Source organism: Marmota marmota, unplaced genomic scaffold, assembly GCF_001458135.2.
Source record: "Marmota marmota marmota unplaced genomic scaffold, marMar, whole genome shotgun sequence".
In the NCBI taxonomy this organism is placed as follows: domain Eukaryota; kingdom Metazoa; phylum Chordata; class Mammalia; order Rodentia; family Sciuridae; genus Marmota; species Marmota marmota.
Window position 1 is genome coordinate 6,051,363 of NW_025999900.1, and position 17,363 is coordinate 6,068,725.

The 17,363-nt window shown below is 33.7% G+C and overlaps 1 protein-coding gene across 19 annotated transcripts in view; it reads left to right on the forward strand.

Annotated features, from left to right (window-relative positions):
* Positions 1-17,363, forward strand: part of Gphn (gephyrin) — a 625,252-nt gene that overhangs the window by 494,197 nt on the left and 113,692 nt on the right. For all 19 annotated transcript variants that reach the window (XR_007345755.1, XM_048798536.1, XM_048798535.1 and 16 more), the window contains one exon: positions 4,048-4,185. Coding sequence is in view for 18 of the 19 variants with exons in the window: in XM_048798536.1 (XP_048654493.1) it covers positions 4,048-4,185 (138 nt within the window). In the remaining variant the exon portion in view is untranslated. The remainder of the gene's footprint in view (positions 1-4,047; positions 4,186-17,363) is intronic.

The window sequence follows — 17,363 nt, forward strand, 5'->3', positions numbered from 1 at the left end:
ATGCAAATCAAAGCCATGTATCACCATATCCCCTCATCCCAGTAAGAATGGTTATTATCAAAAAGACTTACAATAACAATGCTGCTGATGTAGTGGAGAAAGGGAACTGTTGCACTCTATTGGTGGGCATAAAAATTAGTACAGCCATTTGTAGAAAACATTATAGAGTTTCATTCAAAAAATTAAAAATATAACTAACATATGATCTAGCAAGGTATTACTGAGTATGTTTCCAAAGGAAGTGAAATCACTCTGTCCAAGAGACATTTTGCACTCACTCCCATGTTCATTGCAGCACCAGTCACAATAGTCAAGAAATGGAAACAACTGAAGTATCCATCCACTGATAAATGGATAAAGAAAATGTGATACAGGGCTGGGACTGTGGCTCAGCAGTAGCGCACTTGCCTTGCATGTGTGAGGCACTGGGTTCGATTCTCAGCACCATATATTAATAAACAAAATAAAGATCTATCAACAACTAAGGTAAAAAATATTATAAAAGAAAAAGAAAATGTGATACATATACACAGTGGAGTACTTACCTGATGGTCCTTTAACTGCAGAGATTGGTAGTTATTATTTTCTTAAAAGGATTCTGAATATTTTCATCATAAAAAATTAATAAGTATTTGAGGAGACATGTATGTTCAGCCTGACTTAAACATTACACAATGTATATACATGTGTTGAAACTTCACATGGTATCCCATTAATATGTATAATTTTGTTTTATATATTAGTTAAAAGTAAGTTTAATTTCAATTTAAAATTAAATGTTTATCCTATTTTTAAATGTATGAATGATTTACCCAATAAGGTAGTCACTTTGTGACACAGTTTATAAATATTCATGGCTTAGAGAAGTAAAAGGACAAAGCAGGAAGCACCACTTTGCTTTTTTCTTCCCAACTTTGGACTTTCTGTTTAAAAGATCTGCTTTCATAAGCATGAGGGAGGCACTGTTCTAAAAGTGGCAACAGACACAAAGATTAATATGCTTTAAAAAAAAGATTAATATGCTTATAGGCTCTGCCTTCAAGTTCATAATCTAACAGAGGTGAGGCAGATATTTAAATATCTATAGCGTAATATGGTACATGGTAAGTGCCAGAAGAATTATAAACAAGGTACAAAAGTATTTTAGAAATGAAAGTGATATTTCCTGGCTAGTACCTACTCATGCTGCAATTCACAAACAAGAAAATAATAGCTACCAATCTCTACAGTTAAAGGACCATCATGTAGTTTACAAACCTTTTGCTCTTATTATTTATTTATTTGCATGTCTTTCTTTTCTGCTGGACCTAGTTCATATAAAATACACTTGATATATATTTGTCTGATCTCTAAAAAATTATTTTTATACCATTACAAAGCATATTCAACAGATAAACTATACAATTAAAAATATAGTTTTCTTCTCAGAAACTAAACATTTTTAAGGACAGTTTTTTATAAGATTACATAAAATTTGCACCATTAAGTGCAGCATATCATAGAAAGATATCTGAGACCTATATAGCTGAATAGAAAGCAGAAGCAGCTATCTCTATCATTCTTTTCAATTACACTGGTTGGGACAGTGTGTTTGTATATTTGATTGACTAGTCTCAGACCTCAAAAAAAGTGAGTTATAAGTAAATTTACATTTCAATTATATGTGACAAATCATACATAAGTCTTTTTTAAATGTTTACCCACTATTCTGAATAGAAAACATTATTCATATTTACCACAAAATAATCTATAAAATCCTACAAGCTTTGAATTCTTGTGATCTTGATTATCCATGAAAATAAATGTCATACTGAGAGTATAAGTAATTTTCTGTGTCTTTTGGGGGTGACTTATGATATTGTTATTAATCATAGAAACTCTTTGGGGTAGTGCCTTTAAGCCAATTCAATGAGCATTTCTGGAGCAGCTGCTGGGGTTGGAGTAAAGTGCTAAATTTAATAAGAAGGATATGTGTAATCATTATAAAGTGGTTTAAAGCATTAAAAGCTTATTTATCTCCCACATCAAAAGTTTAGAGGCAGGGAGTCCACAGGCTTGCCTAGCAACTCATCTTTTTCATCAGAGACTCAGACTGTTTTTTTGTCCTCCTGTTTCCATTACTGTGTGAGCTTACATTCTCATACTTGAAAAATGGCTCCCAGTATCCAGCCATGTTACAGGTAGAAAGAAGGTAGCAGGGAAAAAGCTGTTTTCTTTTAAAGCTTTGTTTCTTTATCTCTTTATTTGTAATAAGATTATTGCCCCCAGGGGCATCTTAAATGGCCAAAATATCATATATCATAACACTACTCCTAACTTGCTGGGTGGCTAGGGAAGAAAAAGGAGGCTGTGAATAGCAATTAGGACAGCCAACCAATAGTGTTTGTATTTACCATTTGGTCTGTACATTTATAAGCTTCCAAGGGTAAGGCCAATTTTTTTATGCATGAGGATATAGTGCCCCAAGAAATCTTTTTGTCATTAAATGATTCCTTTGTTAATTCAACAAATAATTATTTGATGTATTTTTGTATGGTTATGAACATCTGTGTGTGTTTGAAAAAAATTAAGTGGGGTAAAGTGAACTAATAGTAGGCAGTATTATATATAGGGTATTCAAGAAATGCCTCTCTGATAATACTGATGATACCTCTTTGATGAGGTGAAATCTGAGCAGAGACTTGAAAGAAATGGGGGATGGATGATGCTATCTGGAATAGATGGTTCAAGAGAGGAAACAGAAAGTATAAAGGCCCTGTGGGGAGATAAATTTAGTAGGATCATTGTAAAGGAAGGAACCGGTATGGCTATAGCACAGTGAACAAGGAAAGAAATATTAGGAGGTAAGAACAGTGGAAGTGATAATAAGTTGGGCCTTATAGGACCTAGCAAAGATTTTACTGTAATTGAAATAGAAAGTCTTTGGAGAGTTGTAAGCAGAGATTTGCATAGTCCAATGTAAAATGTAAAAGGATCACTGTAAATTACTCTATGAAGAAACTGAAATGGAACAAGGATAGAAGCAAGGAGACCAGTTAGGAGGCTATTCAGTTTTCCAGGACATAAGCAATAGTTCCAACTATTGCAGTACCAGTGGAAGTGACAATAATCAGGTTCTAATATATTTCAAATATTGCTATGACAAAAAGAGAAGATTCAAGGTTGTTTCCAAGGTTTTGGCATAATAGCTGAAATAATGGATTTACTGTTGATGATTGAGATGTTAATTGCTCAAGAATAAGATATGGGTAGAATAGGAGGGTTGAGAATTGAGAATTTAATTTTGGGCTCTTTATGTTTGACATACACATTCAAGTACATGCTGGATAAGTGATTCCAAGTCTGAAAATATATACCATCTCATAGCTATTGGTTGACATACAAATCTAGAATTGAGGATAAAAGCTGAAATTGGAGGTAAAAAAAATTGGTTGTTTTAGTATATGGGTGATATTAATGCTGTGGGACTAGAATGGTCATATAGGGAGTAGAAAGATAAAAACATAATATTTTCCATGCATTTTTACATAGGAAAGAAAATTTCCTGTATATCCTAAAAATTGATGTTTTAAAACTTAATTTTGCTAACTAGTTTCTTTAGTATTCAAAGTTGAGAACAGTGGTAGAGCACATGAACTCTAAAGCCAAGACTACCTACATTTGACTCCTGGCTCTTCTGTTACTAGTTCTGAGATTTACACAAAGGTATACAGCCTCTCAAAGCCTGTCTTCCCTCATCTGTAAGTAAGGATAAGAATGGTGCCTCACCGTATGTGGTTGTGAAGATTAATGAGTTTATTTACTACAGTCTCTTGACAAAAATACCATTAGCCAGTATCATTAAATTTCACCAGCTTTGGGTATATGATATAAACAATGCTAACTTTTCACACAGAGCAAGCTGTGTTTTGGAAGAAGTAAAGAAAGTTGCTGGTAATATTCATTTGGGGACACTTGAAATTAGGAGTTACTGATATTTATAAGTCATTTCCACTTTTTGATCAGTGTTTCAGCATCATATTCTCAGTTAATTATCTTCCTGTTTAGGTCACAGTGCTGTTGATATCACCAAGGTGGCTAGAAGACACCGCATGTCTCCTTTTCCTCTGACATCTATGGACAAAGCCTTTATCACAGTCCTGGAGATGACTCCGGTGCTTGCGACAGAAATCATCAATTACCGAGGTACTGTCATATTTGCCCTTTTATTTCTTCTTTTTTTTTCGTAAGATTCATAAAACACGAAGGTATAATTGCCCTGAAAGAGAAAGATTGTTTATCACTGTCACAATTATAATCATTCTTTTTGTTTTTTATTTCTATTCTACTATAGGGTCAGCCTTAACATTATACAAAGTATAACACCATAAAGGTTGCTTTTCATAAAAATGGGGGGAACCGGGCACAGTAGAGCACGCCTGTAATCCCAGTGGCTTGGGAAGCTGAAACAGGAGGATCACAAGTTCAAAGACAGCCTCAGCAAAAGAAAGGCACTAAGCAACTCAGTGAGACTTTGTCTCTAAATAAAATACAAAATATGGCTGGGAATGTGGCTCAGCTGTCAAGTGCCCCCTGAGTTCAGTCCCCGGTACCAAAAAAATAAAAGTGTTGGGGGAGATATCAGGTGTGTTTCTGATTCAAAATACCAGTACTCTAAAGAGAGAGCTATCATTGCTGAGTGAGGAAAATAGTTAACTCTGAGTCTGTCTGATGATTTCTCTGTCAGAAATGGGATATAAATAATGTCTTTTTGTTGTTGTTGCTCTAATTAGTTATACATGACAGTAGAATGCATTTTGACACATCATACCTAAATGGAGTGTAACTTCTCATTCTTCTGGTGTATATAATGTAGAATTACACTGGTCGTGTAATCACATATGCACCTAGGGTCATAATGCCCAATTCATTCTATCATTTCTAGCATCATACCCTCTCCCCTCCCTTCACTCCCATCTGTATAATCCAAAGTACCTCTTTTTGTTCCCAGTACCATTCCCTCACTTATTGTGAATTAGCATCCGCATATTAGAGAAAACATTTGGCCTTTGGTTCTTTGGGTTTGGTTTATTTCACTTAGCATGATATTCTCCAGCTCCATCCATTTACCAGCAAATGCCATGATTTCAATCTCTTTAAGGATGAGTAATATTCCATTGTATATATATAACACATTTTCTTTATCCATTCTTCTGTTGTAGGGGCACCTAGGTTGGTTCCATAGTTTAGCTATTGTGAATTGAGTTGCTATAAACATTGATGTGGCTGTGTCATTGTATTATGCTGATTTTAAGTTCTTTGTCTATACACCATGGAGTGGGATAGCTAGTCACATGGTGGTTCCATCCCACGTTTTCCAAAGAATCTCCATGCTGCTTTTTTTTTTGCACCAATTTGCAATCCCATGAACAATGTATGAGTGTACCATTTTCCCCACATCCTTGCCAACAGTTACTGTTGCTTGTATTCTTGATAATCGCCATCTAACTGAAGTGAGATGAAAGATGAAATCTTAGAGTAGTTTTGATTTGCATTTCTCTAATTGCTAGAGATGTTGAACATTTTTTAATACATTTGTTGCTTGATTGTATTCTTCTGTGAATTCTCTGTTCAGTTCCTTAGCCCATTTTCTGTCTGTGTTTTCTAATACAGATAAACATGATTATAATACATATTAGATTTTCTTGAAAAAACTGATAAACTAATAAACAGAAAAAATAAAACAGATAAACATGATTATCTCAAAAAAGCTAATGTGTCTTAAAATCATGTTTTAGAAAACACAGATAGTCCCTGACAACGATTTGACTTTCAGTTTATCAACTTTATTATGTGCAAAAGCAATATACATTCAGTAAAACCATACTTTGAATCTTATACTTGGATCTTTTCCTGGGATAGCAGTATGTGGTATGATAGTATCTTGCGATAATGAGCAGCAGCAGCAGCAATCTGCAGCTCCTTGTCAGCTATGTGGTTACCAGGATAAACAGTACTGTGTTTCTAAGCTATGATGTTCAGTAGGCTGGTGTACTAAATGCATTTTTTTGACTTACTAATATTTTCAATGTACAATGGGTTTATCAGAACATAACCCCATTTTAAGTTGAAGAGCATGTATATTTTAATGTAACCTATGAAAAAATACACTATTCATAAATCACTAAGTAATCAGTCTAATCTCAGTTCCCTGTTTCATCTATCTTATTTGTTGCTGTTTTACTAGTAGCATATTGAGAACAGTTTATAGAAAGATAATGGAAAGGTAATTTGTATTAGTCATATTTCCATCATGATAACAAAATGCCTGAGGCAATTAGCTCATAAAGAGAAAAAGCTTATTTTAACTCTTGTTTTGGAGGTTCCAGCCCTATGACTTTGAGTCTCTATTACGGCAGCACATCATGTTGAGAGCACATAGCAGAACAAACAGTAAGTCATCAAACAAAAAAGAAGGAAGAGGAAGGGACTGCAGCCCCACAGTGCCCTTCAAGAGCGTATTTCCATTTACCTAAGGAACTCCTTCCTACAAGCTTCCTCTTTCTAAAAAGTCCACAGCACCTCCCAGCTGGAGACTAAGCCTTTCATACATGGTCCTTTGGGGGAACAGTCAACATCCAAACTATCATAGTAGTTTTCTCCAGTGTTTTCAATTTTTAATCAACAACTTCCATTTCTAATAATTTACCATTGGAGTTGTATTTAAACATGTAATTCCAGTAGCCAAAGCTCCTAAGAACTTACTGCCAATAACATGTAGTTCCTTCCCTGCTGAAAAGTTGCTTAATGCAATATGAATAAAATATTGTTTCTTACTAGTTTGTCATGCAGAAACAACACAAAAGAATTAAGTAAATCTTATAAGTAAAGGACTTTATTCAGTCATAAAATATTCAAACTGCAATGAACATTAGAGAGCATCTGTACAAACACTTTAATTTTTCTGCAAGGAAACTCTAAGAAAAGCAGAAAAGGGATAGGCTTCAAGTGTCAATTACAGTCTTCTTTTTAACTACGTGATAATGCACTTCTTTCAGCATTAAAATACTTTAAAATTATCCTAGCTAAACTAACAAATTATATGAAAAGACCTAAAATTTAGTGAAATATTAGATGCCAGATTTAGCTCTCTAGTCCTGACTCTATTTTGACAAAAAGAGTTTTTATACAGTTTCCATTCATTCTCCATAATTTACTCATATTCTTTTTTAAATATTGTTTTAGTTGTTGATAGGCCTTTTATTTTATTTATTTTTATGTGATTCTGAGAATCAAACCCAGTCCCTCACACATGCCAGGCAAGTGCACTACCACTGAGCCACAACCCCAGCCCCATACTCACATTCTTTTAATAGGTAGATAGATATATAGATAATTAGGCTTCAACTTTTTCTTTTTTTTTAATTCCTCATTAACAAAAATAAAGATTAGAAAACTCACTGGTGTAAGGAAATTTTCAGGAATTAACTATGTTATTTCAGAAATCAACTTTAATGAAATGATTTTCTTTATTATTAAATTAGAATATTAAGCTATTTATTGATATCAATCTAAACTAAGACAATATAAATATAAAATTAAGTTATGAAACAAATTAATAATGTTTTGCCCATCATAAAAATAAATTAACCATCCCTGATCTCTTGAAATTTCAAAAGAGTTTCCTTTAATGTTGGTCCTTGGAAAAAGCAAATGGGCTAGGTGCAGTGGTTCACTTCTGCAATACCAGCTACTCAAGAGGAACAAAATCAAGGCCAACATGGGTAACCTAACAAGACCCTGTCTCAAAAATAAAAATGTGCTGGGGTATAATTCAGTAGTAAAATGCTTGCCAAGCCTCTGTCTTGTACAGTTCCCTTCACGTAAATCAGTAATGTTGTATGCAGCAGAAATGATACTTAAGCTAAAAACAAGGACACAAAAAACAGGAAGTGGTGACCCAAGTCTTCAGCAAGGAGAGGGAAGTAAAAAAGAGGAAAGAAGAAGAAGTGGTCTGGTATGAGCATCAAGTATGTGATCCTACTGTAAGAGACATGAATGAAGAAAACTTCTTTGTATCTAGGGAAACAGCTTTTTGTTTTCATCATTTGACTGCACTGGGAACATTTATGCCTCCCATCTTCATCATCAGAGTTGACAATGAAATAAATAAATCAGAAGTTTGCATCTAGCATTTGTACAGTATAAAAGACAAGGTATTTGTTGCTTTGGTGGTTTTGTTTTGTCTTTCAATTAAGAGGTTTTGTGGAAAAAAGAATATTTTTAAATGGCAGTGGACTGTCTCATAAGTCATTTGAAATCCTGTTTGTCCTCTATGTATGTCAGATAAAAGTTTAATAAGATTTTAAATACACGTTTTGTTCACCTTTTAAGTTAATGAAATATAATTTTCAAACTGCCAAAAAAATTAAAATGTTTGCCAAGCATGTATAAGGCCCTGGGTTCTATCTTCAGAACTGCAAAGGGGGAAAAAAAAAAAGAGGAGAGAGAGAGAATGATACAAAAAGAGAGAGGGAAGGAAGGAAGGGAAGAAAGGAAAGAAGAAGGAAACTGTATTTTAAGTCATGTTTAACTAGAGAAAGAGATTTTAAAGGAAAAAGAGATTTAGAAATGGCCATTTCATGTTTTCCCTCAGGAGAAAAATACTGTCAGATAACATTCTCTTTTCCTTTCATGTGTTTGTTTCCCCTTCGTTTGTTCATCAGAACAGTTGTCATTCATAAGTAAGAAAATTGTTCATGGATGGTTAACCTCTTTATCAAGTGTTTCCCCAATAATGATAAAATATAATGAGATTTATGGGCTGAGATTGTGGCTCAGCAATAGAGCACTCGCTTAGCACATGTGAGGCCCTGGGTTCGATCCTCAGCACCACATAAAAATAAAATAAAGATATTGAGTCCAACTACAACTAAAAATAAATATAAAAAAATAATAATAATGAGATTTGTATTCAACCTTGGAGTTGGATCAAACTCAAATTTTAATGCAAGTGTATTATAATGAGAACTTGTAGGCATTTTAGGTGTTTAGAAAACAGCATAATATATAAAAACATAACTCATTCTGTTCAACAAATGTTGATTGTGCATCTACTAAGATGGGTATTTTATTTATTAAGTCCTGTGTGTACAAAGATGAATTAAAAATAAAATCTTTGCCCCATGGATCTTAGAGGCTAGTACAGAAAAGAGATAAGTAAACAATGTGATACTTTGTCTCTTTTATTGGCTCTTTTGCAGGCTTGACACCTTGTGTCAATTCCTTCATTTAGCTTCTTTAGAGTTTTTTCTTTGTCTCTTTTTACATCTTGTACATTTCCTTACAAGATCTCATACATGCCAGTGGTTTCAGATACAACCTATAAAGTGATTTTGAAATCTATGTTATTGTCTAGACCTTGCCTGAGTTCCAAACTCATTTATCATATCTATATCTGCTAATAATAAATTTAATATGACAAATACTAAACTTATTTTCTGTACCTCAATGAAACTTGCTTCTTAAATCTATTCCTTCTTCTCTGTCTCCACTGCTATTGTTTTAGTTTAAGTCTTCATTATTAGCTTCCTGGATTATTGTAACAAGCTCCCTCCAATTAACAACATCCCAACCCATTATCCAATTTCATGCAAAGGTAATCTGTTCAAATGGCAAATTTGTTATTAATGCTGTCTATCTACAGTACTTTGGTATAGTGAAGATGACCATAACCTCAAAATAAACCAAACTCCTTGATTCGTCATATAAGGTGCTTTCTAATGTACTATCTTTCTAATTTTTTTCAGTTTCCTCCCTCACTTTCTTATCATCAGAACTTGCTTCTCTCCAAATCTGACATTCTGTTTCTTGCCTCTTATTCTACCTCTACATCCTTACTTACACTATCTTTTCCTAGAAACTTTATCTTACTTTTCTGCCTAACTACCATATATTCTTTTAAGATCAAAGTTTAAGGAGCCTCTCCATGAAGACTTTCCTTATGTCCAATTCCGTCTTTTCTCAATTGGCTTGACTTCACTTCCCTCCTGTTCCTATGTTCTATGATAGAACCGACTGACATACTTGTTAACTGTCTATCATGAATGCCCTAATAAATAACAAGGGCATTAAAAAAAAAAAAAAGCAGTCCCAAGTGTGAATCACTTAAAGTTCAATTGTTATGTGTGAAATATGGCTTGTTATTCTCTTACTTAATGGAACAGAACTCCACAGAAAGGGGATTAGATACTTATTCTCACTGCACTTTAAAATGTTATATGTACCCTGTACATTTGCATTTTAATGAGCAAAACTTCAAAGTTAATTTTGATTTTAGCTAGATGCACCTCTAAACTATTTCATTTCATCCCTTAATCACTGAATAGGAAAAGTATTTTGAGGGGACTGAAAGACCTTCCAGTTCTCTGAACTCTCAAATTTTTTTTTTTTTTTTTTGCCTTTGCAATTACTGGTGGTATAATTAAAGAAGCCCTTCAAGGAAATTCTATGTTTTTGTAAGGCAAGTTGGGAACCACTGAATCTTTGAGCCAGTTTGGAGCTATGACATCTCTAAAATGATTTTTTTGTATGTCTCCAAAAATTCAACAATAATATCAGAAGACTAAGGATATAACATGTAGAGAAATGTTGGAGGTGATTGCTGTGAAGGCCATAGACAACTCAGTGAAGGAGTTCCAAAATATAGGAATTCCATAATAGTAAGAGGGTAACCTGGAAATCAAGTGGTCTCTCTTAGTTTAAAGATGAGGAAAGTTATGATAAGATTCTTAAAGTGAAAAAAAGTTATGATTAAAACATCTAGAATCCAGGATTATTAACTCCAAGTCTGATGCTCATTTCAGTATGCTATACTGCTTCACAAATAAGTATGAAAATTATTCTTTTGAAGCAAATACCTAAAGGTGGTATATGTGTGTAAATTGGTTTTTGTTCATTTGTTTGTTTAGTCCATTTTGGCTATGAACTAATTTTCTATTGTCTCTGATCTGTCCTTTAGTATATCTTTTCATTTTAGTTCCTGTTTGCAATCAAGGCTTTTAAGGAGCAAGCCCCATTGATATAAATAGCTTTCCTTTGATTTCTTGGGAAAGGCATACCTGGCATAAAAAAATTGCAGATAATATTTGCAAGATAACCATTTATGATTCATCTTCTTTACTGGTAAAATGTGTGACATGAATAAATCACAACTTCATATTTTATGTGATAACAACTACTGTAAGATTAAAATATTCTGGCATCACTCTGTAATTCTTAGTTAATGATGGAAAAACTATAGTTTTCCAAAGAAATCATTCTGCTCTCTTGGGAGCTTTATCTTATATCATAAATGCTAAGTTTTCTTGTTTATGATTACATGATCAAAGACTTCAGTATCTCTGGCCTAGGCTCTTTGTTTTTTGAAAAAGTTTTAGCAGTTCTAGCCAAGGAAACTTTAATCTTTGCTGCTCGAATTCAATTTGAAACAGTGAATTATTTCTTTTAAAATACTGACCACAGCACAGAAGCACATGTTCCTGTTTCTGACTTCTAGTTAGTTGCCTGAAAATGGGCAATTATCTTAAATAGAAATCCCCTGCCCTTTAGAGAAATTCAGAAACTTGGGATTCCAAGCAGTAGAAAGTACTTATCAAGGTGATTCACAAGTCATGCGGTGAGTTAATTAATTCCACCTGATTATTCAGGGGCTGTCAGTGAATAAGGAAAAAGGAAGCAAAGTATACTGGAAGAAGCTTTACCATCAGACATTCCTTACCTTGCTGTGCCTTTCACAAGCTGAACCAATGTAAAATGGAAATAATGTCCACCCAGTATAGGCCTATTTTAGGATACTATAAAGGAAAAAAAAAAAAAAAAATATATATATATATATATATATATAAAATCTAACTTTCACTAAGCTTCTATATTGGGGATTTAGTAACTGAATTCCTTCTCCCCTCTTGGGAATTCTAAGATCATAGCCCTAAGACTTTTAAATTACAAAAGTAAAAGCTAGAATTCCTTGGCTCAGTTCCATTTGTTGGTCCACATTAATAGACTCTAGATACTGTATGCATTTTGATCTAGTATAATTACATTCCACCCACTCAGGTCATTCAGGCATGTACTCTGTGTTTCATTAGAAATTTTTTTAAGCAGCATTTTTCATTGTTTTTTGACTTACTCCTGGTTGAGCTTTATAAAATCGAAGCAAAGAATTGAGAATGATTACTCTAATCTTTCTAGTAAAAGAATGCATTTTTATTATACAAATTACTGCCCCCTGATGTCTGTCTTCAGTCTAATAAGGTCATCACTTCAGTGACCCTGTCTGCTTGCAGATATCTCCTGGAATATTGGTCTGCATTGGTATTTGCTACAGATATTTTATTTTTTCATGAATGTGGCCACTTGTACCATTCTTTCAGTCATTCTTTTTTTTTATTGGTCTTTCAGTTATTCTTATTTCTTTAGTCCAATGAACCTCATTAAGTCTCTAAAATATGTACACCTCATTTTATTCTTCTGTTTCTGCATCTTATGACATCATTACTTCTCCCTGTATTCTTCAACTATGAACATTTCATTAAGTGTCTCTATATTAGTTCTCTTTCTTGTCCAAGACCCCTCAGTGAATGCCTGAAATTGCTGATAATATTGGACCCTATATACTATGTTTTTCTAGTATAGGCCTTTTAGTATTGCTACATACTACCAGAATTAATCTGTCCTCCATGTTTTATGTCTTGGTGCCTCCTTTGCTTTGTGGTTATTATCAAGTAAAATGAGTGTTATTTTTTAATGAGTATTATTTGAACACAATCACTGCAATATCTTCACAGTTCATCTGATTCCAAAGATGCCTGCTAGGTGACTAATGGGCAGGTAGTGCATACAGTGTAAATACAATGAAAAAATGGATGATTCACATCCCAGGTCAGACAGAGTGGGATGACACAAGATTTTATCATGCTACTCAAAGCAACATACAATTTAAAACTTCTGATGTTTATCTCTGGAAATTTCCATTTAATATTTCAGTCCACAGTTGACTGCAGAAACTAAGACTGTGGAAAGCAAAACTGCAGATAAGAGGGACTACTCTATAAATGTTTGTGACATGTGCATGTGTGTGTATGTGTGTATGAGTATAATCATAATTACCTGTAAGTAATTGTGGTTATGTTCTTCATATCCAAAAATTATATTATATTACCAATCAGCTTTCTGTATATGTGCTTTCAGGTGCTTCTTTTCCCCCACTATGGTGAGTTCCACATGTGTGATTTATCACAGTACACACTAAACACCCTTGTATAGAAAGGTTATTTTTATAGTTATATAATTAAATAAAATTAACTTATTCACATAGAAATTGGACAATTTTTGGCCTAATTGCCCTATATCATAACCAAACAGACTTGTCTTTCTATATCATACTTTCTTCTATGTGTATACCATTACATAATTGTATATAAAAACTAAAGCATATGAATATATCTCACTTCAAGCAATTTTGATAGAACATAATTCATGTTTAGCTAGAAAAGTAAGGAGCAATTAATTTTTCAATAAGATTTTTAAAGGTGTTACACATAGCTTTATAGAATGTATCTGTGGCTAAAACAAGGTAGTATTTAAATACAACTCTTAATTTCTCTATTCTATTTAGGCACTTCATTAGTTTTTCACATTTTCAATATTCATCTCTTATTTGGTACCTGTATTTAACAATCTGTTTATTCAGTGTCAATTTTGATGTGCCATAGTCTATATTAATAGCATTAATTTAGGATTCATAACATAGGCAATGAAAAAAATATTGCAGTTAAATCTTTTTAAAAATGGAAATTTATCTAAAAAAGAATAGCATCAAAATTTCCTATTCCTTCTAAGATGAAAATTCCCGAAATGGATCTTTCTTTTTTTTAATAGCCACAGTAATATCCTGACATAGGACCAATCTATGGTGGAAAAGTTAGGAATTAATTTTAAAATACTGGATTCTGTATCACAGAAAACAATAGTAAGAAAATATTTGTCCCCTGTGGACCATATGGAAGTTTTTAGGGCACTGATTAAGAGATCATCACCAAGTACAGTGGTGCATACCTGTAATCCTAGAGTCTTGGGAGGCAGAGGCAAGAGGATCACAGGTTCAAAGCCAGCCTCATCAAAAGCAAGGTTCTAAAAAACTGAATGAGACCCTGGCTCTAAATAAAATACAAAATATGGCTGGGGATATGGCTCAGTGGTTGAATGCCCCTGAGTTCAATCCCCGATACAAAAAAAAAGAAGGAGAAGGAGAAGAAGAAGATTATCATTAAAGAAGAATTTAAATTATTTAAACAATGAAATAAACATTTTGGATTTTTTGTCTGCATCAAAACCTGACCAAATAATTCCCACCTTGGACATAGTGCTACCCATTTGTCAGTGACACCCTACACCCCGAGTATGGCAAGATTTCCATTATTTATTACTGACAAGAGTGAGCTCTTGATTCAGTGCTCTTGATTGACGCATTTTCTGTAATCCCAAGAACATTTTAAATATTTTTTAAAATTATTATTCTTTTTATAGTTAGCACAGTTGTTATTTTAAAAGCTTAACATTTCTTAAATAAAAATATTTATAACGGATGTAAGTTGTGACAATAAAATAAAATCCAACTCAAGAACTAATTATCAATTCTGTTATATCTTTTTATATTGCTAAATTATGACAATCATTTCTGATAATCATAACCTTTCTATTATTCCAAACCCTATAACTGTACAGAAAGTTTGGGACATTTTTTTTAATGGCAAAAGAACTGTGATACTCTCCCTTTCTTATCACATTTGCAGGTAATGAGCATCCTTAAATGGAAATATACAAATGCATTACATGCTAACACTTTGAACAAGCTATATATTTTATAGGCATAGGAATTTTATTGTATTATTCTATATACATGATTGCTGGGATGAGTATGCATTAATTAATAGGCTGGGGTTTTTTTTTGTTGTTGTTGTTGTTTTTTACCAGAGGAGGCCTATTATAGTCTAAGTCTGGAATGTCCCCCAAAGGTTCATGTGTTAAAGGCTTGGTCCCCAGCTAGTGGCACTACTGGGAGGTGGTGGAACCTTGGGAGGTGGGGCCTAGTCGGAGGAAGTGGGTCCTTGGGGGCATAGCCTTGAACAGTATATCTTGACCCTGGATCTTCTTTTTTTTTTTTTTCCTTGCCAGTACTAGGGATTGAATCCAGGGACACTCTATCACTGAACTACATTTCCCAACCCTTTTTATTTTTTATTTTGAGACAAGGTTTCTAAGTTGCTTATGCTGGCTTCAAACTTATAATCCTCTTGCCTCAGCCTCCTGAGTGTCTCAGATTATATGTGTGTGATACCATGTCCAGCTCCCTACCTTTTATAATACACAACCTCTCTTCCTGCTTCCTAGGTGAAGGGCTGAAGGGTTCTTTTACACCATGCCCTCTGTACCATGATACTCTACCTCACCACGGGCCCAAAAGCAATGAAGCTAGGAGCTAGCTTTGAAACCAAAAATAATCTTAAAATAATAAGCCAAAATAATCTTACTTCCTTTAAATTATTTTTCTTAGATTTTTTGTCAAAGCAACAGAAAGCTAATTAACACAAGGCTTTTACCCCTAAATCATTCAGTCTTTCTGAGTTCATACATGTGAAATCTTAAATACGTTACATCTATAATGCACTGAAATTTTGTCTAGTTAGTCTTTCAAATGAAGTTGTGGGAAATAAATTGAGTTAGAATATGCTTTTGAACATTCACTGGTTAAACATTTATTTTAGTGTCATAAATAATCACTAAGCTTTCTTTAAGTATGTTACATTTGAGGCAGGGATTGTGGTTCAGGGGTTGGGATTGTGGCTCAGTGGTAGAGTACTTGCCTAGCATGGGCGGGACCCGGGTTCGATCCTCAGCACCACATAAAAATAAAGGCATTGTGTTGTGTCCATCTACACCTAAAAAACTTAAAAAAACAATATTTTAAAAGTATGTTATATTCATTTTTAAAGGTTTTTTGAAGGATGTAGAGACTCAAATCTACACAGGCTTTAACTTTCTTAGTAGCTCTCTTAACCCTTGGCCTTATTCAATATTGTTCTTATTGATGACCATTTGACCAGATAAGGATATATGTCAACACTACCTTCTTCAACTATTTTGGTGAGCACAGTGAATAACTGTTAGGTGAAAAAGAAAAAAATAAAGTAAAAAAGACCTTTTAGCAACTTCTCACCTGTATTAGGTGGAATGGTATTTTTTTAATGTTGCAGTATTGATGCTGTTGCAATGACATAAATAAACTTTTTGACAAATTTATAATTAATAGCAGAAGGTTTTATGTCTATGCTATATATTAGGAAGTCTTGGATGGTATCTATCCATCAACATTGTTACTCACTATACTATTGATTCACACAAATAATAGAATCTTGGTTAGCCAAGGTGAGGAGCACTGAACATAGAATTTTCCCTTCACCTCCTGTAAAGCCTTTTTAGAGCTAACTACACAGGGAACTTTATAACTGTGTAATCATTCTGATAAGTAAGAAATTAAGATCCTTTCCAATCTTACATTGAAAAGTCACTTATTTTTTCTAATATCTTAATGTAGCAAGGAGAGCTTATCTGGATCAGAATAAATACCCACCCAAACCAATTAAATATTTAACTTTTATCCTTTAGAGAATACACTTGAGTATATGCTCACTTTCATACTTAACCTCAGAGCCTGTCTTAATTTGATGTGAATGTTCATTGTCAGATGTTTGAATCTGTAAGGATTCTTTATGAAGATACTTTCTAGGCAAATTTCAGTTTAAAAACATCAGTACTCAGGCTAATAGGGAATTTGTAAATCACTATTATTTGGGAAGCAGAATCTTTTATGAGTGTCCTGTTTACAACCTAAAAATACTATCTGCCGCAGTCTGGCTGCAGCAAAATAACTGGGAGGTGACAAACAACTTGTGTACATTGATACAGCAGGAGTGTATTGTAGGACAGGAGGGGTATATATACATTCCACACAGCTTATCTTAATTAACATAAACTAGATACAGCAGTCAACAAATAAGGAATCTCCACACTTAATGGCTTGCTGGCGTTACTTCACAAACCACTCCCTCTGCAAAATGCCAGGCACCATCTTGACTTGTTTACAGACTCTAACATTTCCCCCTTTTGTTTAATTTAAATAACGACCATAGTGGTTTTTACACAAACACCATAAATAACCTGCTACAAACAGAAAGGGGAGATACAAAATGCCACAATACCAAGCCAATTGATGGCTCCATGCAAGAAGCCCTTGGAAAAATTATACCAGCAATGACACTGTT